General features: G+C 39.7%; 1 protein-coding gene across 2 annotated transcripts in view; it reads left to right on the forward strand.

Moving 5' to 3' along the window:
- The window catches only part of PUS7 (pseudouridylate synthase 7 (putative)), a 35,079-nt gene extending 14,601 nt beyond the window's left edge, over nucleotides 1–20,478 (forward strand). Inside the window, exons 5-16 of one of the 2 annotated variants that reach the window (XM_018566442.1) lie at nucleotides 2,163–2,180; nucleotides 2,424–2,535; nucleotides 2,636–2,713; nucleotides 4,327–4,455; nucleotides 8,041–8,166; nucleotides 8,247–8,308; nucleotides 8,689–8,849; nucleotides 13,336–13,462; nucleotides 13,735–13,836; nucleotides 16,149–16,278; nucleotides 16,656–16,747; nucleotides 20,329–20,478. In XM_018566442.1, the coding sequence (XP_018421944.1) occupies nucleotides 2,163–2,180; nucleotides 2,424–2,535; nucleotides 2,636–2,713; nucleotides 4,327–4,455; nucleotides 8,041–8,166; nucleotides 8,247–8,308; nucleotides 8,689–8,849; nucleotides 13,336–13,462; nucleotides 13,735–13,836; nucleotides 16,149–16,278; nucleotides 16,656–16,747; nucleotides 20,329–20,465 (1,274 nt within the window). In that variant the 3' untranslated portion in view covers nucleotides 20,466–20,478. The remainder of the gene's footprint in view (nucleotides 1–2,162; nucleotides 2,181–2,423; nucleotides 2,536–2,635; nucleotides 2,714–4,326; nucleotides 4,456–8,040; nucleotides 8,167–8,246; nucleotides 8,309–8,688; nucleotides 8,850–13,335; nucleotides 13,463–13,734; nucleotides 13,837–16,148; nucleotides 16,279–16,655; nucleotides 16,748–20,328) is intronic. The other variant, XM_018566443.1, reaches the window with a different exon arrangement.
- Nucleotides 20,479–23,665: the final 3,187 nt, after the last annotated feature.

Genomic DNA, 23,665 nt, shown 5'->3' on the forward strand with positions numbered 1-23,665 from the left:
AAAGGGTTAAAAATATTAGTATGCAAATATATTAAAAAAGAACAAAATACATAGAAAAAAAATAAAGAGGACCTCCTAACACCCATCAAGTTCCTCAACAGAAGTTATAATAGACATGATCACAAAATCTAATTACTTGATTGTGGCCTAATCAATATAATAGGATAATACAATGTATAGTATGGACAATTGTAGTTGGAAGAAAATACAGCCCATTCAACAGTATTGCAAATAACCAAGTGGAACCATATAGACGGGTGATCATGCGATGCTCGCAATGCTCTCTACGCATTTCGCGCCACATGTCGCTTCTTCAGGAGAAGGAGGTAGTCCCCTCAGTGCGAGATCATCGAATGCATAAACCGAAACATAGGGCGGATCAGGAAGACAGATAGTCCCAGGGTGAAGGAGAATGAAGAACCAGTCAGGGTCTGCTCATAAGAGGGTTTATTGAAAAGATAATGGAGGAAATATCCTCATGCCCAGGGTAGGTCTATCCATCAAAATACACAATATAGAGAGAGCCTGTCAATGCAGTGAAGCCTCCAAAAACGCCTGCTGGTGATCTCCGGCACCAAAAGCCGCCGGTAAGTGTGGGGCCGTCTCCAGCCACACGAGGTGCAAAACAGCAGAACTCGTTAAATGTTCAAGAGCAGCTGTTAAAGTGTTTAAGACTGGACTGTCAGCCGAAAATCTGGGTCTGAACGTGCGAATTGTGGCCGTCAGCGACTAGTCAATGTTAGGGCAGAACGGAGAGTGGCAAGACTGGTACAAGATAACAGAAGGGCAACAGTGCATCAAATTACTGCAGATCTTAATCAGGGATCCTCTCAAATGATCTCTGAACGCACTGTTCGCCGTACACTGCATCGTATGGGATATGGAAGCCGAAGGCCTGTTCGAACACCTTTGCTGTCTGCAGTTAACAAGATAAAACGTCTCCAATTCGCACAGGAACACAAGGATTGGACAGTCGAGCATTGGAAAAAAGTAATGTGGTCCGATGAATCACGTTTCCAGTTGCATCATGCAGATGGCAGAGTGAGAATTTGGCGGGAACAGCATGAAAGCATGCACCCCACATGCATGAGTACAACCCTTCAAGCTGGTGGGGGCAGTGTTATGGTTTGGGGCATGTTTTCCTGTCATGATTTGGGCCCTTTAATTCGTGTGGAACAACGTCTGAATAGCACAACATACCAAAGTATCGTTGCTGATCAAGTTCATCCTATCATGTTGATGGCGTATCCGAATGGAGATGGCTTCTTCCAAGTCAATGCGCCATGCCACGGTGCTCGTATTGTGCAGGAGTGGTTTCAAGAACATGAGGGAGACTTTACCTTGCTTAGGTGGCCCCCACAATCACCAGATCTCAATCCAATTGAGCATTTGTGGGACGAAGTTGAAAGAGCCATCAGGCAGCTGGTTCAACAACCATCAAATCTCACAGAACTGGACAGTGCTATTCATCAGGCATGGTGTCCGATTCCTCCCATCCGATTTAAACATCTAGTGGAGTCAATGCCAAAAAGAATCACCGCAGTATTGAAGGCCAAAGGTAGTCCAACGAAGTACTGATGGGGTGGTCATAATAATCTGGCCATCTGGTGCCTAAAAAAACCCCAACTGCTTTCTCTCTTCATTTGTTATTACTATTTCACCAGGGGTTGGCACCCTAACACTCAGGATCTGTACACCACAATTTAATTTGTTGTGAAATTTTAAATATTGCTTTGTTCATGTGAAGATTTTTCTCCACTAATGATCAATTAGACAAAGATGGCTTTATAGCCGTTCCTTGTAGCTGTCCATAGGTGAATGATTTTCTTTAGATCTGTATCATTCAATAGATAAATCATTCATTATTAGGTGAGGTTTATGGAGATTTATGCTATTGGTCTGGGACATGTAATGCCGTGTCATGTTGTTTTTTTTTATTTGTGTGTAAATACATGTGAAAAAGGTCCATTCTCTCAGCTGTTTACTGCTTCTACGTTCATTGCAACTTGCCACACATTTGCTGGATGCCATTGTACCCTAAGGAATGGAATGACCATGCAGTCATATTTATCTTTGCATGACCAGCTCTGACACCAGAAAAAAAAAATATAGAAAATTAAAACATGACTTTCTTGTGCTCTTTATGCTATACACTTGGACAGAGGTCAGAACAACTTCAGGTAAGCAAAGCTGGCATTTCACAGATGAAAAAGAAGGGGAATGCCAAACACACACTTAAACTGGTAATGCACACGCAACACTGTTTAACGTGCTTATGGCCTATTTATCAGAGCTTTGCAATTATCTATTGCTTTTCTTTTTGTTTTTTATTTTATTTAGCCATAAATGATGTCCTGTTTCTAAAGGCCAGAACAGTTTTTTCACCTGTAGTAATTTGTGTTCCTTTTGTACCTCTTTTAAAGATCCACGTAAGCATTCATGGCCAAAATCCCGTGGTGCCTATTGCCATTTTGTATTGTACAAAGAAAACAAAGACACAATGGATGCTATTAATGTGCTCTCCAAGTTTTTAAGGTCAGTTTTAAAAAAATTAGCAAAACAGTTTTAGCTTTTTCCCAAATAGAATCTACTGAAAGCATTCCTAATTTTTTTTTCCACTTTTTATTTTATGTAGAGTTAAGCCCAATATATTTTCCTATATGGGGACCAAAGATAAAAGAGCTATCACTGTTCAGGCAATTGCGGTTCTCAAGTAAGTACCATATGCTTTTTAGAAGTAAATATTATGACATTGATAGTCACACATTCTGAACCCTCTACTCCACCACAACAGTAGTATTGGAGGTGAAATAATATGTATGATTTTTGTGCAGGGACACCCCTCTTCATTACTGCGTATATTTACCTATGTTCATTTTTTAGGATGGTAAATTAAAGCCACTACAATCTGGGCAGTTTGTTTTTTTACAGAAATGTGTTTAACATTTTGTTCCACAGAATTCAACAGGTAACACTTTCCATACAGCAAAGTAACAGATTCACTTTTAATGCAGACCTCCACAGGCATATATATTCACTTTTCTTTTGCTTCCCTGACACTCCGTCACCAAATGGGAGTGAAAAAGTATGTAAGTTAAAGATGTTGCTTTGTTTGAATTTGACAAAGCACAGTTTTATTTTAAAGGAGATATAAAAACACAGCACCTAACACCTAGGAGTTGTACATGGTAAATAAAAAAAAGCATTGTCTTGAAAATCTCCCTCCCCTTGTCCTGCACCCCATGATTTCTACAGTATTAGGAGTTGCATAATCACACTATTAACTGCTATAGCAAGACAATAGCAACTGGTTATAGCGTTAAGGGCTTGTTTACACATGTCTGCAGCACATCTGCAAATGCAGTGCCTTTTTGCTGCGTTTTTACAATGATTTTGCTGCTTTCTTTTTCTTTTGTTTTCTTTTTAAGCTTAAAATGGCAGTCCAGTGCGTCTGTGTGCGTTTGTGTGCATTTTTATGCGTTTCAGTGCATTCTAGGCTAGCGAACACGAGATGAGCGGTATTTTTTTTTGTCTAGACCGGAACTAACTATACTGGTGTGAACAGAGCCCAGAAATACCATATATATATATATATATATATCCATACACTGAGTTTTGGGTCACCGGAGGACATTAGTATGTGTCCTCCTTTGGCTCTATAGAGAACTATAGCAAAAAAGGGCAGTTCTCTTTTAACTCCAGAGTTTAGTGTAGCGTTAAAGCGTTTGTTTAAGATTAAAATGTGGGGTTTTTTCCCCACCATTTACATTAGCATGTTGCATGTTTTCATACATTATGTATTCTGATTTTTTTAAATCTAATATCTAGTAAATAATCTTTGCATCTGCACTATCTATTTCAGGGCTTGTTCACACCATGTCTGGATCGTGTCCAGACCAGTTTTGTCACCCGGACCAAAAAAGCATCCCAATGTATCCCTATTGTATTTCTTGGTTCTGTACATGACAGTGCAGTCCGTTCCAGTCCAGACAAAAAAAAAATACTGCTTGTTGCATTTTCTCTGGTCTTGAATGCACTGGTACACATGAAAACATATCAAAAATGCATGCGAACGCACTAGACTGCACCTGAAAGCCCATTTTAAGCTAAAAAATAAAATAAAAACAGCACCGGAATGCGGCAAAATCATGGCAAAAATGCACTGCCTTTACTTATCTGGTCCAGACATGGTGTGAACATAGCCTCAATCATAGCCAAATAAAGCACAAATAACTTTTTTTTTCTTTTCTTTTTGTTATATAATTTTTATAAATCACGACTTGATATTCGACCATATGACGCATAATTCTATTCACTTTTTTTCAGAATAACTGCACAGAGACTGGTCCATTTAAATAAGTGTTTAATGAACTTCAAGTTGGGAAATTTCACATACCAGAAGTATCCGCTCAAGTTGGGTGAACTTCAAGGAAATCATTTCACAGTCATTTTAAGGTATGACTTAACTGTTAAAATGTCTGTCGCTAAAATATGCTGTTTATCTTTGCAGTTTAAAAAATTCTGTAAATTGGGAACAGCAGATTGAGAGACCTGAGCAGTCGGAATGTATTTTTCTTAGTAATGCATAAATTGCCAACGTAAGCAAATGTAGCGGATTTTCTTTAATTAAAGCTGACACAACAAATTAAAAGTGTAAAAATTAAATAGCACATCATAGGAGTTAACTGCATGTTTTGGGTGGCAGAGGAAACAAAATGTTATTTTAAAAGCTATAAAACTCAACAAAGTTTTAGTGATGCAACTGGCCACCAATTCAACATTTTCCGTTTATAGTGCAGACATGGTTAAAATAATGTGATTTCTTTGTCAGCTCACACTTTCCAGTCAGTGTGTTTTCAGGTTATTTTACAGTTTGCTGCATAATTATGTCACTGTATGCAGATTGCTGCAGTTAGCAATGTGTGATACTGTATGCATGGTTGACAAATTGCACACATACATTTAAAACAGAAAATAACCTTGTGCCGCACTGTGATAATTTTTTTATACATTAGATTATCAGTGCAAAAATATAGAAATGTGTCCGTGACTTATTTCAACACATACAAATCTGCAAACACATCCTTAAAGTGACACTAAACTTGGGCGTTCCATCTTAAAACTGCATTCAAATACCTTAACTATTAACAAAAAAGTATCTTGTGTGTCTATCAGTCAGCTGTAGATCCTCAAATCATCTCTGAATTGGTGCCGACACTGTTCTTTCTGGAGAGTGGTTACTTTTGTTCCCCATGGTCCCTGTGTGTAATGTAAAGTAGTCACCGCTCCAAGCTCACTCCCGTGATGGACTACAATCTCAAAGCTAATTAGTAAACTAAACATGAGATTGTAGTCCATCACAGGGGTGAGCTTGGAGCAGCAGCTACCTTAAAACACAGTAAAATATGTGGATCCGCGCTTTATGGATAGCCCTGATTTAATATCCTGATACCAAAGCAGCTGCGCTCTCAACCCTAAACACACAGGACCATGGGGAACAAAAGTCGCCACCCTCCAGAAGGAAGGACACTGTTGGCACCAATTCAGAGATGATTTGAGGATCTACAGTTGAGTGATCCTCAAGTAACTTACATTTTTGTTAATCGTTAAGAATCTTGAATGCATTTTTAAGATTTAACTCCTGAGGTTAGTGCCACTTAAAGAGAAAAGTATCAATGTATTGCACACCGCGCACATTTTTCTTATGGGAGTGGTTTATTGTTATTCTCACTGTGTGATGTCTATTTAAGGTCGATGTATCTGTTACTTATATGTCATTCTGAGCCTGATGAAGGGGACCCCTTGCAGCCCCGAAAGCGCTTGTGTTGAATGGCAATGTGCCATTAAAATGGATCATTGATTAACAAAAATGGTGTGCTGGTGACATTATTTCCTTTTTCTGTGATATACACGGTGCCTTCCGTGGTCACTACAAGTACCCACCCAGCTTTGGGTTTTTGCGGTAAGGAGTGCAGCAAGATATTCTGTTTATGGGTGTCAAATTGTACGACACCAACAGTGATCTGATGGACACACTTCCAACTCCCTGTGTGTCTCCCCCACCAAAATAATGCCCACCTCCTGAGAAGACCTTTATAGGGAAAGGTCTAACGGCAGCCTCTCTCTTTTAAGATGGGATAGTCCCAAGCACCTACTTGTCCCTACTTGTCCCAAGCTCCTTCCACCGATGATCTCTCAGGTATATATGTCACACAAAAATAAAAACCAATAGTGCCAGAGATGACCACTCCACTGAAGAAATGTACATGCAGAAGTTCTACAGGTCGCTGCCCCACATCTGTCACGCAAACTGTGATATTTAATGAAAAAACAAGGGGCGCCTTCCCTAGTGTAGATACATTTTTATTAAGCAAATAGCAAAAATAGAATAATACTCACAAAAGAGTAGATAACAATGAGCCTTCAAGTCAAAGGTTGATCCTCGGTCTTAACAAAAAGCAAGACACAGGATGTGAGAACTGCACAGATGATGGTTCCTGTGTGACAGCACAGCATGCCTAGGTTGATGCGTTTCCGGGGCCACGCCCCCTTCCTCAGAACCTCTGACCTCAGTATCGGGTGATTATCTCACATAAAATCGTGAACTATAGTGCCCTCCATAAAAGTAAAACAACTTTATTAAAAGATGGTAAAAAAACCCACATAAAACTTGCATTGAATAACCATCCAGTGTTAGATTCCCATAGGAATCTCCTGCACTCATCAAGGAGAGAAACACCAGCGCTGTTTAGATCCTGCTGCATGTCTTCATCTCCACACACACTATTGCGTCAGTCAGCTCCAACTTAATTTTTTTTCAAGCTAAGTGTAGGACAGTGTGGTTGCAGACACAATTGGTTATATATTATTGCATAGTTCACTGTGGATATTCATTGATAAGTTATGTTTAAGGATGTGTAGGCAGAGTGTGTATATGTTAAAATAAGCACTGACACATTTGTAGATTTTCACACAGATAATCTAATTTATAATTAACTTAGCAGAGTGCGGCACAAGGTAATTTAAGTTTTAAAGGGAACACATTTTGGTTCTGTTGTGTGCAAGCGGCTTAGAATAGAAAGATTACTAGTGCAGGATATAAAAAATAGATAATACATTAGACACATGCTGAGCTTTGCAAAGTGTAATGACCTAAAACAGAACTGCACTTATTGTGTTTACTTGTAGGGGAGGGCATACTAAATCAGGGTTTGTGGGGTCCCTGGGAGCACAGGAGACAAGTTATTACAATCCTGTGTTAAGTGCTGGCAGATTCTGGTTCTTTGAGTGCGAGCATTGCAATATTTGTAGTTTTTTTTTCCCTTTTGACAAGTTCACTTTTAAGATGTGTTTGTTTAGCTAAATATATGTAATAGTTACAGAACTGTGCAAATGTTTTAGGAAGGTGGGAAAAAATGCTTTAAAGTAAGAATGCTTTCAAAAATATATATTTGTACTATTTATTCTTATCAATTTACAACATGCAAAGTGAGTGAACAGAAGAAAAATCTAAATCAAAACAATATTTGGTCTGACTACCCTTTGGCTTCAAACCAGCATCAATTCTTAAGGTGCCCATACACCTGCCGATTATCGTACGATAATCGCGGGTGATCCCGCGATCGTATGATAATCGGCAGGTGTATGGAAGGAGTGCGACCGTTTCTACTGTACGGTCGCATGTCTTTTGTCTCCCGAGCACGCTTGAAAACCTGCTGAAAATCGTAAGATTTTCAGCGGGTTAGTGGCGTGCTCGGAAGATATTAGGAATAGAGATTTGTGTATAAGTTCAGCTGCTTATATTTCTTGAACTGCAGATCATTGCTTTTTTTCATCATATGCTCAGTTTGAATTGCCTATATACATGACAGGCTTAATTTTAGGTCACAATGTAATACAGAATGTTTTAGCACCATTCAAAATATAATTAATTTTCTTCTCCTTTTCCCCTGGTTGTAAATAGTCTTTTTGGTGGTCACCTTATTTGGACTACTTTTACTCAATATATTGTCAGTGTATAATTTTTGTTTAACATGGCAGAAATATCGCTGGGACAAATGAACAGGTAGAGCAAGCCATGACCTCACTCAGGGAGATCGGCTTCATAAATTATTATGGCATGCAGCGCTTTGGTACTACTGCAGTTCCAACTTATCAGGTTGGAAGGTAAGTTGACATTTTTTCTTACCTCTGCTATATTTTACTTAACAAATGTAAAAACTGACTTTTATATATTTAAATTACAGGGCTATTCTTCAAAACAACTGGGAAGAAATGGTAGACCTTATATTAAAGCCAAGACCAGGAGGTATGAAACAATTTACACTCATGGGGTTTTTACTGGCAGCTAACTGCAATATCTGGTGAACGTGAGATTATTTAAAGACTAGAGTAATTAAATCCCTTGGTGAAGTCTTCATCCACTTGGAAAATGTTCAGATATTTAACTATAATGCAAGTAATTATGCATCATTTTTGCCCATTTTTTATTGTAAAAAAATATTAAGAGACTGTTTATGCGGTGGTATCCCAGATGATTTTTTATTTATTTTTTTAAATATATAAGCTGCACGTCTATTCTGTTTAATTCGTCATAGCTTCAATCTCCAGAATTTATTTTTAGATCCTTGATCTGCATTTTTGTTGATAAATCTAACATCTGGCATTTTGATATATTACAATTTGCAGCCGAGAAAGGTTACTTAGTTCAGTGCAGAGAGGAGTGGGCAAAGACGAAGGACCCAGAAGCTGCACTCAGAAAATTGCCTGTTAAGCGTTGTGTGGAAGGTCAGCTGCTACGTGGGCTCTCCAGATATGGTGTGAAGAACATTGTGACTGCCTTTGGCATAGTAAGTATGTGTGTGATGTATTTAACTATTGATATGAAGCCCTGTATTAACCACGGAGAAAAATGTTAATGTTGTTTTTAATATATTCTGTGCATTTTGTCATCTCAAACATTTTTGTACACCAGCACTTCAGTCTCTACGGAGATTCTACGTTGTGTTGACTGCCTCATGACCCCCCAGAATTTAGCAGAAGCAGCATAAGATATTCACATCACATTTCACAAAAATGAGAGGCTTATTCCTCATTTGTGGATTGAAGCCATCTAAATAATTCTTTGTTTCCCTATTGCACATCCATAACCGCTGGTGTGTAGTATAAATACAGGTATTCCTCACTTAACGACCGAGTTCCGTTCCTACGACCAGGTCGTTAAACGAATTGGTCGTTAAGTGAGGAACTCTATACAGTACTGTACTGCATTAGTACAATACTGTATAGCGTTGCCGATGTACAGTACTGAACAGTGTACTGTACATCGGGCAATGAAAATACTCACGGGGGACGCGCTGCTAAGAACGGAGGACGTCACTTCCCCCGGCGACACGTCGCACTGGCGCGCGAGGTCGCTCGGAGGACGGTCGTAAGTGCGAGTGGTCGCAAAACAGGTAAGTCGTTAAGCGAGGAGTATCTGTACAGAATGATGGCATGTGGTTCCACACAAAAAAACAGCAAAACCCTTTTCTACAACAGAGTCAGCCAAAATTGTATCGTTGTCATTGCAAGGCAAAAAAAGTTGTTGATAGAAGAAACAAATTTCCACGGGCTCTACAAATATTGGGGACTGAAGATATCTCTTTTGAAAACATATATCGGTGAAAGTTAAATTGCATTGTCCAACACAAGAACCTTGTTTGGGTATTAGGGAAAGATATCGCTTTCCATTTCCACAAGGGGATGTTGGGTTGTGAGGGGAAGGGATTGGGTTCTTCCAGACTTGGACTGTTTTGACACAAAGTTAATTTGGCAATGTTGGCTATGGCTAGTGGGGAGCAGAATAGATATTCGGTTTTTAAGCAAGTCACTGGTGTGGAGTGTATACTCTGTAAAATGTAACCATGTATTTAAAAATTTTTTGGAAGAACCATTCAGTGACGATGTCAAATCTTCCATGGCCATAGTCTCATTTAAGTATACAGACCAATGCACATTCATGATAGGCAATGTCAGTTTTCAGAAGACTAGAATACAGGCCTTTGCTGCAATTAAGTGTATGCAAAGGCAAATCCTATTTTTTTAGTTTTGGATAGAGTGGGGAAAGGTTACACCCTTTGTCAGGTCTTTCTTGCTGTCTTTTCCCTGCTGTGTAGAATCACCCCTCTGTTTGTGCTAGTAACCTTTATCACTGAGACATTGAGAAAGGAGTGAGGAAAAATCCTCCAGTTGGGAAACCTGTTAGAACTCTGAAGATTGAAATTCTGTTTACCCTCGAGATATTTCCTCTCATTTTGTGCTGCATCTCAAAGACCGGAAGTGAGAGGAAATCTTCCCAGTGAGGAACACAGGAAGCAAACCATATATAAACCTAAAAGGAAACACTTTTTGATTGTGTTTTAAGCTATTTTTAGTTGATTGGACACTGACGAGCCAAGCTGTAATGCAACCCTTTGTAACCCCTCCCACTCCAAACTTGCCTGAGTGTTCTTGCTGGTGTTTTTAGGTGATGGATTCCTTCTCTCTGCTCTGAGAAAAACACATCCTTTTCTACACAAGACTCTTCTAGCAAGTTTTCCCTAAGCTGCTCACAGCAGCTATCTGGCAGATCATGCCCAGAACCCTCCGGAAGGAAGATGAGGTGCTGGCCTGTAATGTAGCCAGGAGACTTGATCCTGCATGAGGTACTCACCTTGGCACTTACTCCAGTGCTTTCAGTTGCTGCAGGGTGCTATACAGATACAGGGCCGTAGTCCTGTCCTTGAAGACCCCCGTCATAGAATATGCCCACTGGAAGGGCATAGATTGCACGGGGCATACCCCCTTTAACTTACCAGAGCTCTCCTCTGGTAACATTCATGCTAAGATACAGATATCTGCAAAATCCCTGTTTGCAAGGCCAGGCTTGTCCTGGCCCAGCTCTGGTATCAGGAAATTCCTTCCTCCTGTTGGTTTGGTGCTCACAACAGATTTCAGGCTGGGGAAACCTCTCGATTTAAGGGACATGGCTGTCTGAGGAATCTCGACTCATGATTAACATCCTTAAGCTTAAGGCAATTTAGTTGTCTCTTCAATGCGGGACCTCCTGGCATCCAGGTTCAACAACAGACATGACAAGTTTGCTGCCAGGTCCAGGGATCTTCTGGTCCTGGCTTTCCCTCCGCTAAAACTTTTGCTTTGCTATCTTTGTTGGATCGAGATAGGGTAGCATCCCAGTGGTCCTCATTGCTTCCAAATGGCCAAAGGTAGTCAAACTCTTTAAAGACCATGGGCAATTACAGATTAAGCCAGACCTCCTGTCCCAAGGATTGGTATTCCACCCTGCTTTTCAGTCTATGGCTTTAACTGCCTGGCTGTCAAAGCCCAGGTTCTGAAGGATAGGGGCTTTTCAATGCTGTCATCCCTCTGCTCCTGAAACCTATAAAGTTGACCTCCCAAAAGGTCTACCTTTGCACTTGTAAGGCTTATTTTGCTTGGTGCAAAGCAAGTAGGTTCTGTCCCAGGGAAATACACATCTGATCTTTCCTCCAGCCTGGCCTAGAACAACATTCTGCCTTGAGCACTATCGAGAGTTAACGTTCTGCCTTTGCAATTCTTTTCCAGAAATTACTTGTCCTCACACTATAGGGTAGGGGGTTGCTATTTGGACCTCTGGGAGATATCCCTCTAAATACTCGCTCACAAGGTTGCCTACCTTGTTGTCATCACTTCTGCCAGGCAGACTTCTAAATTGGCAGCTTTGAGCTGTAAAGGTAAGCTAGTGCTGAGGCCTAAGGCCTCCGTTCTTCCTAAGGGGGCCTCTGCCTACCATCTTAACCAGGAGTCTTAACATCTTCATGTCCTGCTCCCAAACATCCTAAGAAAAAATATCCCTCCGCTGTTTGGATGTGGTTCGGTCCAGTCGGGTTTACTTCTGTGCTACAGCCTCCATCCACAAGTCTGACTCTCTTCACCATTGCTGATGGTCCCCGTATGGGGCAGCTGCTTCTTTTTTCACAGTCGCTAGGTGGATTAGGCAAACCATCACTCAGGCCTATGCATTAAAAGGTAAAGATCCTCCCTTTTCATTCAAGAATTACTCTTTCAGAAGCATTAGTGCTTCTTTGGCTTCCAACATCATGCAACATATTTGTAAGGCTGCAACCTGGTCCTCCATTCAAACTTTTACCAGGTTAATATTCAGGCCTCTGAGAATGCTAGCTTCAGCCCCAAAGATCTTCAGATGGCCTTTTGACTTGTGGGCTCCTTCTGTTATAGTTTGTGTATTGTTTGTGTTTCCTCATCAGCCTGTTGATCATTGTTTGCTGTGTTGGCCACTCCTCTGTTACAATGCTTTTGGATTTTCACAGTGGTTAAGGAATGCAGCTTCCTTTTTATCCTGTGATTTAGGAAAACAGGAATTTTCTCACCAGTAAAATGTTTCTTGGAGTATATCACAGACCCCTCCCCTCCTGTTTTTCTGTTATACACTCTGGTACCTCTTGGTACAAAACTGAAACAGGCTGGGAGTGGGAGGGGTTATATAGGACTGTCTTTACAGCTTTGATTTGCCAGTGTCCAATCACATGAACATAACTGCATAACCCATTGGTTCCAAAATCAACTCCTTGTGTCCTGTGATGTACTCCAAGTGAGACAAGAATCCTGTTTTTTGGCTTTACATACTTTTTAACTAAATTGTGTCTTTTTTTTTTTTTACTTCTGGAAGTAAGAGGAGGCAGGGTCAGGTTTTACATTTAAATAAAAGCTAAGATTTCCATATAGTTTGAGTGGCCTGTGTCTTTGGCTCTAGTGGTAATTTTTTATGCAGTGTTCACTTCAGTCAATGATTTTTCCCTTAGTTTTTTTTCCACCATCCGAAATGCCCAGGTTTGTGACCAGTGTGTTTTTTTTAATTTTCACTTTTAAAATATTCCTCCCATTATGCAATGCAGCCACCTATTTGTGGCTTTGCTGTTAGTCTGGTGATGAATACACGCTGCTGAGTTAGTGTAAGCAGAGCGCTCAATGACCAGCCTTGCTGCAATATTGAAGCATTACCAAGTTTATAGGCCTGCAGCTTACAGGCTATTGCAGTGGTACCTGCAGGGCTTTTCATACCAGAAGTGATCTAGCTGATAAAACATTTCATTTTACATTTTGTAAGGATAAGACCTTCAGCTTGCAACTTTTTAAACCAGGTTTAAACTTACCAGGCTCCCATTAAAAAGAATATAGATTGCCAACAAGTTAACAATTGATCTTTTACATAAACCAGAATAGGGAGCACTTCTTCATACACCACCTATATTTTAATTATACATTTTTTTTCTGATGTATACTTTTTATTTTTAGATTCCTAGGAACAACAGATTAATGTATATCCACAGTTATCAAAGCTATGTCTGGAATAACATGGTGAGCAAAAGAATTGAGGCGTACGGACTAAAAGTTGTACCGGGTGACCTGGTGCTGAAAGGAGGTATTGTTCATTGTGCTAAAAAGACTTTGTATAAGGATTTGTAAAAAGATTTGTATAAAGCATCAGCTGACTATATCTCTAGATTCACTCATTGTGCTGACGTGACTTTCACGGTAGTTATCCCAAGTTATCTTCAACGTGTGTGTGTGTGTGTGTGTGTGTGTGTGTGTGTGCGCGCGTATATATGTATATGTGTGTGTGTGATCATTTTGTAGCATTTGAAAATGGGTAATCCAATGCCATACAATTCAGTGTTTTGTTTTTTTCCACAGCCACTGCAGTCGTTGTGGAGGAAAATGAAGTTGACAGTTACAGCATTCATGATGTTGTGATGCCACTGCCAGGCTTTGATGTAATCTACCCTAAGCACAAACGTGAGTATGGATGCTGGCCCTTTCAATCACCTTGACAGTCTGGTTATATACTTTTTGTTTTAGGGGGAAAGCTGCTGATCTCTAGGTAAGTGGGCTAATACTTGCTATAATAGTATATTATACAGAGCAATGTACCATCAGCTATAGAGAAATACAAATTCCAGCAATACATTATACAATGCATGTATAATGTATTGCTGGGATTTGTTGTATTCCTCCTATAACTGGTGGTATTCTGCATTGCGCTGTACAATGTATTATTGCTGGGATTTGTAGTCCTCTATAGCCCATTGCCATTCTGCATTGATTGCTGTATAATTTAAAATTTTCCATTTCACTATATTGCACACCACACTTCTTCTTTTTTTTTTTTTTTATTTTTTTACTTACACTGCCCTCGTGATGGACTACAAACTTGTAGTTCCTCACTTGGGCCTTTTTTATCGATTAATCAAACTTAATAATCGGCTAACTAATCAATTTTGAAAATAATCGTTAGCTGCAGCCCTAGACACAAGGGAATGGTCCCTATACTTGGATGTGTTTTAAAAAATGGTATTGTAGGTGGGGAAAACCAGATGTGAACTTCCTGGTCTGTAGGTTCAACAACATACTGGACAGGTTTGTCTACAGAAACTTTTTCCTCTCAGGAGACTTTTACACCTGCTTTGCAGGATCAAAATGGAGGGCATTCCAGTGATCCTCATTGTGCTTCGTTGGCTCTACCGGATTGTCAGTATCTTCTGTCCCAAGGACCTATTTATCTGCTTCATGGTTGATGGTTTTAATGCAATCGTTGTTAAAGCCAAGCTTTCAAGGGACAGAGGGATCTAATGTGGTTTTTACCATGCTGAGCTCAGAAATGTACTTCTCACAAGGTCTGTCCTAGTACTCAGAAGGCATACTTCACCTGGTGGCAGTCTAGGGCCTTCTAGCCCAGAAGTTTCTCCAAGGGACGAATTTTTTTTTTTTTAATTACATGTTCTGTAAGTTCTACTAGGTGGATGTTGCGGCCTTATCTGATGTAAGGTCCTTCAAGCAGCTTTTTGTAATGCAGACAGTCCCTGTATGCTGTTGTTTTTTTGGGCCTGTTAGCTTTTGTTTGCTGTGTTGCCCACCCCTCAGTTTGACTGCTTTTGAACATCCCACGGTTAAAACTTCCTGTGTCCTTCAATAGACAAAGTTAAATATAACCATAAAATTATTTTCTTAGAGTTTGAGGGACACATGTCCCACCCCCCCTCTCTCTCTCTCTCCTTTTTTTTTTTTTTAGTTCATACTCAATACTATTTTGCTACAAAATTGAGGCATGCTGGTAGTGGGAGGTGTTATTCTGAGCTGCCCTACAGCTTTTTTCATTTGCCAATGTCCATTCCTCCTGTTGGCAGCAGTATACCCTGCAGTTTAAGTCCTCCTGTATCCCTCAATGAACTCCATGAAAAGGATTTTAGGGTGCGTACAAAAAAACTATTTTTATAGTGTAAACCAGGTTGGGTGTAATGCATTGGAGCAAGCTGGTTAAACGTTTAAAGACATGTGCCTGATAATTAAAGGAGAACTATGGGGTCAGTGTTTTTCCCCATAGTTCTCCTTAGGGTAACTGGAGGACACAAACTAGCGTCCTCCCGTCACCCTAAGCTCAGTATACTGTGAGCTACAGCTCGCGGTATACTGAGACGCCGGAGCGGATCCCGACATCGATGTTGAGATCCGCCCAGCTGCGTGAGTGACAGCTGGCTCTGCCTATCTAGAGGCAGAGCCAGCTGCCCCCTCCCCCGTCCGTTCCGCCAGTCAGCGCTATCGGAGCGGGGAGGGGGGAATCCATCCCCTCCCCTGTCACAGCAGAGAGCCCTGACAGGATTGAGAAGTGAGCGAACACCGGCATGTGTTCGCTCACCTCCCGATCTACTGAGCCGACCTGTGACAGTCTCATTGTCACAGGTCGGCTAGAACTATGAGGTGAGTGAAAAGCACTCCCCTCATACTTCTCCTTTTTAAGTTAATTAACTTATAACAACCAATCAGAAAGCATCTTGTTTCAGTTTGGCTACAGAATATTTAATGACTGGTTACTGTGTTTTACTGTACTAATTATTACATAAAACTACATGAAACTACATGTTGTCTTAAGAGCCTTAAAGGCTAGTAATAGGCAGGTTGACTCTTTAGAAAGCCACGCTGGCAGATTTAATGCACAAAACCTTTTTTAGTTTTCCCACATGGCATTTTTGTTATTGAGCACCTTCCTAATTGTTACTGTTTTGACATGGTAAGGACTTTTTGTAAATTGAAGATTTTTTTTTTCCTTTCAGTTGCTGCAGCTTATGAAGAAATGCTTGCGACTGATAAACTTGATATTAAGAACATGAGGCATAAAATAAAAGATTACTCTTTAGCTGGAGCTTACAGAAAACTTCTGATACGACCTCAGGATGTTAGCTGGTAAGCAGTGTATTTCTCCTGTCTATGTATATGTTAGGCTGATGTTATATGGGGACTTTCAATGCTGCATTTTTTTTAAACTTACATCATTTTAAAATGTATGTGAAGGTTCTCATTCACCCAGGTCATGGTATATCTGTAAAAAATTAATCAAGGCAACTGGATTTGCTGTATTTTTCTTGAAGACATTTCACTGGTCATCCAACCAGCTTTCTCATTTCAGAATTGAAAACGTCTTCAGTTGCCTTGACTTATTTTTTACAGATATCATTTAAAATGTACTTTTAAAGTTTAATTTTGCCTTTTTTTGCAAGCATCTATAATTGTAGTGCACAATAAGGAGAAATGGTAAATATTTCTTTCTGCAATATTTATAGGGAAGTTGTTTCCTATGATGACCTTAAAATCCCTCTAGTTGGAACTGATCTGGAAAAGCTGGAAGGAAAGCCATTACCTGTCTTCAACAAAGGTAATCAAGTCTGTGTCACTGCCTGAAACTCAAACTCACACCAAGCAGTTAAATACACAGCTGAAATAAAGTATATGGATGGAAACATTACCTGCCAAATACATTGTAATTCTGTTCAGCCAATCTTATGATCCAGGCACCCCTGCCAGAGAAGGTAATCGACATCAGATGCAGCAACTGCAAACTTTTTTCGAATTGTACGAAAATCAATGCAATAGTGGCGTTTTCGTGCTCAAAAAATCGCAACATATGTCGATCGACGAAATTTGGCCCGTTAGTATTGCTAATGAACAGTAATCAAAATCTACATTGGTCTGTGCATGATGGGGTTTTTAACCCTTTCGCTGCCAAGCCCTCCGGAACATTTTGCACCTCAGCTGGCCACACCATTTTTGCAATTTTTCCCATTGATTTGATTTTGAACTGCTGCGTTGCTAGCGTTTGTAAGGCCCGGTAGAATGAAAAGATGGTGCTACTAAATTTGTAGGCAAATGTTTATTAAATTAATTTTAAACCGATAAAAATACACAATTCAATTGATAAAGCACTAAACTCAGTATCAGCGCACAAAAAATAATAATAATTTTACGACTAGATCTAAAAAATAAAACTGTATTGAGTAAATAAATATTTTAACATTTTAAATTGCGGCTTTTGTGCGAAAAATTTAAAAAAATGAAGGTACGCAAAACTGTAAATAAGCGACTTATGTTAAAAAAAAATGTTTTTGCGCTGTGTTGGTTCTGTGATGATGAAGGTGTATATTTGATTGCAACACAAGGTATCGGAACGCACAGCAATGCATCACAAAACTGTGCCATGACGTGCCACAGTAAAATTAATGTTTTTTAAAAAGAAAAAAAATCATGCACTGCGATGCATTCTAGTTACGGTGTGCACCACAATATGGTGCACGTGTATGTTATGGGGGGGGGGGGGGCTTCCAATTTTTATTTTTATTTTTTTACTGTTGGGGGGCTACGGTGAAATATCTGGGGCCTAAACAGACCCCTGACATTTCCCTTTTTGAAATAGAAAAAGAAGTTGAGGACACAGATTCCTCAATTTCTTTTTCTGCAGCCTCTGTTCTAAATGAATGGAGAGCACTCAGCACAGAGGCTTCCTATTCATTCAGAAACTAGTAAAATATCTACTATCATCCAGTTATGAATGTAGTGAGTGCTTCTCCCCACTTGAGAAAGTCATGAATGAACAGGAAGGGAATTTTTGTTGTGAATTTTTGTCAGCCGCTGATAACCGCTATTAATTTAAAGGGGACCGTCCAGGGAACAGTTGTGATATAAGTTCATGGTTGCTAAAGCGACCTTGAGCTTATAGCAGAACGGTAAATGCCACCGACGTGAGGCATACTGACCTGGCGGTTTGGGAACAGTTTTGCTCTGCAGTATGCCTTATGTCGGTGTCCGGGAAAGGGTTAAACGGAAATCGAACTCGGGTTCGATGACTTGACAAAATAAATCGAACGATAATTGTAAGGTGTATGACCACCTTAAGCCTGCTGGTTAAATGATAGAGCAGTGGCACACTGATGAGTCATCACTCTGCACTCTTGTCAGTATGTTTTGCTGTCAGCACATGCTTTTTTTCCCCGTGCACACACTATTCTCAAATGCCTTGGTGGCTGACTGGGAAACTCCTGATAAATGATTTACATCTTGCAAACGTTTTGCAACCCAAATACCTGTTTGAGGGGGTCTGTATCAAGAAGTGGTCTGTTCCTACAGTTGATCTAGGGGTGGCTGGTCTTAACAAAGTGCTGACAATTCCTGTATTTAGGGATGCCATAGAGATATTTAGAGAGACTCCAAAGCCTTGTTTTCAGTAGCAGGCCCTGCTTTGTAACGGTCATGGCAATAATGTTAGTATGTCAAACATCTGGGAAATAGACTAAACTCATGGCAAGGAATGTCGCTTTATTCTATTTATGGAGTGATTAGATTTCATGCCAACAGGCCTTTACTACTGTGTAGGTGGGTTAGTGGATGTCTCCTGTTTCATTTCTGATGAGTCCCCTATGAGTTAACATGCGGGGAACTCTTTAGTTGAAATGTTGGGCTGCTGTACATATGTATGAAGCGTTTACTACTCATTTTCTTTGCTGTACAGTACAATATCTCTTCAGAGCTGCCATGCCATCCTTATCAATGATGTCACTACGGGTAGTAGTACTCCTCTACCCCAGCAGTGTAGAAGTGATCGGTGGCTTCTACCAGAAAGCTGACATCAGCTTGTTCGATATAAACACACCCCGGTACTATAGTAACTATACTATGGCAATGAAAGAGTTCAGGAACATTTTGGTTTCTTGTTATTTGTGGTCTGCTGTTCATAGAGAAATAAGATGCCATTCATCTGAACCTAACAGCACCCTCAGTTTTGGAGCTAGGTCATTTTGGTGTATGCACCTTGGTTTCAGTTACCCCTGCTCACAAAAGGGTTAGTTTTCAAATTTTCTTAGACATTTGTTGTCTGTGGGCAGATGAACACACCTGACTGCTAATGCCAGTAGATCCATTGATATTTTAGTATTTATATGTCACATATTACATATAAATACTATATATGTTGTGCAATAGGCACAACTCAAAACAAAAACATTGGACAATTTCAGAAATTCATACATGTCTATTTCTCAATGTGTTTTTTTTTTTTAACATATAAAGGTGATCAGCTTGATGTAATAAAGCTTAACGATTAATATTGATGTTTTGAAAACCCTTTTTTTCTGTATAATTTGCAGTATTACAATATGTTAACATGGGGCAACCATGTTTGCTCATTACATATGTAGACCGGAGAAGATGTGGGCTTTGGGACATTGGCTACTTTCTGCACAAAATTAGCCAATGGAAAATGTGTGAAGTATGACCATAAAGAGGTACACATGGTTAAAAGCAATAATCGGTTACAACGTGACATTCAAATCACTCAACTTGTATCAAGAGACCTAATGTTTACTAAGGAAACATTACCTATAGAGCTGCAGCTAACGATTATTTTCAAAATCGATTAGTTAGCCGATTATTAAGTTCGATTAATCGGTTAATCGGATAAACAATAAAATAACGTTTAAAAAATGGCTCCAGTGATGGGACTACTAGTTTATATTGAGATTGTAGTCCATCACAGGAGCAAGCTTGGAGCGGTGGAAGAAAAAAAGAAAAAAGATAGTGTGGTGTGCAATATAGTTAAATGGAAAGTGTAAAATTATACAGCAATGATGAAGAATGGCACCGGCTATAGAGGACTACAAAACCCAGCAATAGTACATTATACAGCGCAATGCAGAAACTACATAATTAGAGCACCACCTCCAATCATCATACCTTGGTGAACTAGATCACGCATCTTCCCCATAATAATGATTGGTCAAATAAATGTCTTGACCATGTTTGCATGCTTTATGTATTGTGTTGCAGCTACCCAATCTTCTGTTTGCAGTAATGAGTACCTAATAGTGGCCCCTGCGTGTATAATTTTACATAATAAAATGACAGTTTAAAAAACTGCTCTACACGTTTTCTTTACTGGTAGCAGTGAACTATATTTTTACCTTGCAGATGGAAAATACCGGGCACTGAAGATGGAATTTTCCTTACCTTCCTCCACCTATGCTACTATGGCCATCAGAGAAGTACTGAAAATGGACACCAGTATCAAGAATCAGACTCAGCTGAACACTGTGTGGCTGCGATAAGCTTCATTTTATATCAGCATTTTGTGCTTTATTATTTTAACGTCTACTTTATTTCATCCCCCACAAAGGTGACAGAACAAAATATTGTATAAACAATTTTGTTTTAAATGGCCAGATTTTACACATCTGTTTATGGATTTAGCTAAAATATTGTTCCTTTTTTAAGTTTATACTCATGAGCTGTAATTTCACTATTAGTAAATTGGCAAACATTTACTCTGAAGCTACCTATTCATCGTGTTCTACCCAGTAATATGATCCTATGTTAAACCAGGATTAGGATGGCCTAGGCTTAGGGTTGAGGTTTTTATTGGATTCGCTAACTGACAAGTCTGCCTAAATGTTTGCAGAGTGATCTGCCCTGTTGTAGATTCACAGTGCATTATGGCCACTAGAGAATGTCAAGCAGCAGAGGAATTTACTATGCTCCACAACTCTATCTAGGGGCCATAATGTATTCTGGATCTAAACTTAGACATTCACAGAGCTCTTTGCTGTGCAGACATTTTAATAAAACAACCCTTGGTAGAGAGAATTGTGGTTTGGGAGAAAGCATAGAGGAGCAGTATTTTGTCTCTGCATGGCACTAAAGTGGAATCTGATTACCAGTTTATTTGGTAGCCAGATGATGATTTGTTGAGCATATCAAATAATTTGTGTAATATGGTTATATTGACACGGTTGAGGTATGTATGTGTGTGATCCAAGTACACTAAACCATCTATGACTGGGAACAATTTGTGTATCATTACACTGAAATGTTATAGGCCATCTCACAAGGCTACATTTAAATCCAAATGCCTAGTTGTACGTATATGTAAATATATTTAACATGTAGAAATTAGTTCATTAGAGTTAAGAAACAGGCAAAGTTTTCAGAAGGTCATGTGACTTCTCATACAATCAGACCATTTTTAGCGGTTTATCAAAATCCAGAAAGCATTTTCTTCCACTTTGTTTGATTTTTTCCATTTGTTTAGTAGTTGATTTTTTTTCTCGTTATGAAGTACTAAAGCATATAGCAATGCTTCTGAGGAAAGGAGTGTTTAGAAATGCTTGATGAGCTTCAAACGAGTGCTTCAGATATGTTGTTTTCACATTTATTTTATTTTTAGCCTTCTCCTACTGCATCTGCTCTGATTGTGCCTCATTACATCTCAGTAAGATTCAGTGCAACTCTATCAGAAAAAGATGGAATTGACTGTTATTGTACAAGCAGTTCACATAGCCACATAATACAATTCAAAGGAGCCTACTTGCACACATATAGTGCATACTGTGTGTGAGATTTCAAGCTGCATTCTCCCTGTATCCTATGCAGTTACGGTGACTACTGTTTGATATGCAGCTGGCTATTGTATGCTCTATTGAAATGCCATCAAATTCTCAGCACCTCAAACACAAGACAAGATTGATGGCATTTCTTCTTACATATAGTATAATAAATCTACAGATCGGCTAACTTCTTCACATGTAGAACGAGTGCATATGCTCTCTGCGGACTAATTATCGTTTAAAGTCATTATAAAGATGTGTTAATCTGTTTCTGTTTTGATTTCTAGAGCTATTACTAAGCAATTTTTTTAAATAAAGATAAGTGATTGCAAAAAACTGAACTCTGTCTGTCATTGGTTCTGTAATTTATTGAAATGTGATAATATTATTTGCAATACCAGTTTATTATTCAGGACAGGCTTTCAGACTGTCACCCCCCGCCCCCCCCCTTCCGAATACAAGCAAAATTGTTTGGACCAGAAGAAGAAGTAGACCCTTCCAAAGGCTTGTCCTTAAAAATGAAATGTTCGTGCAAATAAAACTCACCTGTGTTGTTACAGGTGTACTAATACAGTTATTAAAGCGTATCCAAATCCAAAAACGTATCCTTAACTCCATCCCGACCGATGACGGGATTATACCATCACAATCTTTCAGTTCATTAACAACCAGTGACGGGATAATAGTTACATAGTATTTGGGGTTGAATAAAGACATACGTCCATCAAGTCCAACCCATATAGGTCCACGCATCATCTCATTCTTAGGGATATTTCATATAAATGTATAGAGATCAATCATATAAAGTCATTGACATATCCAGTCTTGTGTCAGTGCACCGTGGGTCCAACCTGAGAACGACACCTAAAAAGCCCCACTCTCTCTATCCTTTTTTACAATTATATTTAGGGGTGTGGTGTCTTGTTCCTTCTGGTGGCTCGAAACCTCTTTTCCTTGTATACAATATATAATATATGTGGGTGCACTTAGTAAGAAAGTATATTACTGATGTGGAAAAATCACACAGCAAAAATGTAAAAAGTGTGTTGGTCATTAAAAGAGAACTATGGGGTAAGTGTTTTTCCCCAAGTTCTCTTTAGGGTCACGGGAGGACATATACTAACCTCCTCCCGTGAACCAAAGCTCAGTATATAGTGAGCTATTGCCCGTAATATACTGAGAGTGCCGCAGCCGGGACAGACCCCGACAATGCTGTCGAAATCCACCCAGCTGCGTGAGTGACAGAGCCAGCTGTGCCCGTCCCCTCCCCCGTTCTTTCGACCACTCAGTGCTGGAGGATTGGAGAGGAGAGGGGGGAATCCCTGTGGGGAGAGGTGACTGACAGTCTCAGCTCACTGCAGGGAGACGATCGGGAAGTGAGCAAGCGACAGTATGTTTCGGCTCACTTCCCGATCAATATAGCCGACCTGTGACAGCTTCTTTGTCACAGGTCGCCTCTAACTATGAGAATGAGTGGAAATCACTCACCTCATAGTTCTCCCTTTAATGAACAAAAACAAAAAAAAAAAAAAGCTGTCATGAAGGGGTTAAAAGATGAGTTCACCCCTTAACAAAAATGAAAAGGTGGACTAACTCACAACACGCTCCTTACTCCTTCAGTATCCTCTGCACATCACATTCTTCTGCTCCTTCTTTCAGGAAGAAGGAAGGTTCAGAAGAGATTCCCATTGGTCAGCATGGTCATGTTACTGCATTGACCAATGACCACTCATCATTGCAAGTATTATGTTGCTACACAGCTTCAAGGACTGTGTAGTAATGTTTTTGAGCGCCAGGACCGGTATACCGGCTGGCATGGGTGATGAGCAATGGTCATGCTTGCAGTGGATATAGAAGGGGTGAGGAGTGTGTTGTAAGTTAGTTCATTTTTTATACAGTGAATTAACCGTGTTCATCCCTTTGTC

The sequence above is a fragment of the Nanorana parkeri genome, unplaced genomic scaffold (assembly GCF_000935625.1).
Source record: "Nanorana parkeri isolate BGI_ZX_2015 unplaced genomic scaffold, ASM93562v1 scaffold949, whole genome shotgun sequence".
Lineage (NCBI taxonomy): Eukaryota > Metazoa > Chordata > Amphibia > Anura > Dicroglossidae > Nanorana > Nanorana parkeri.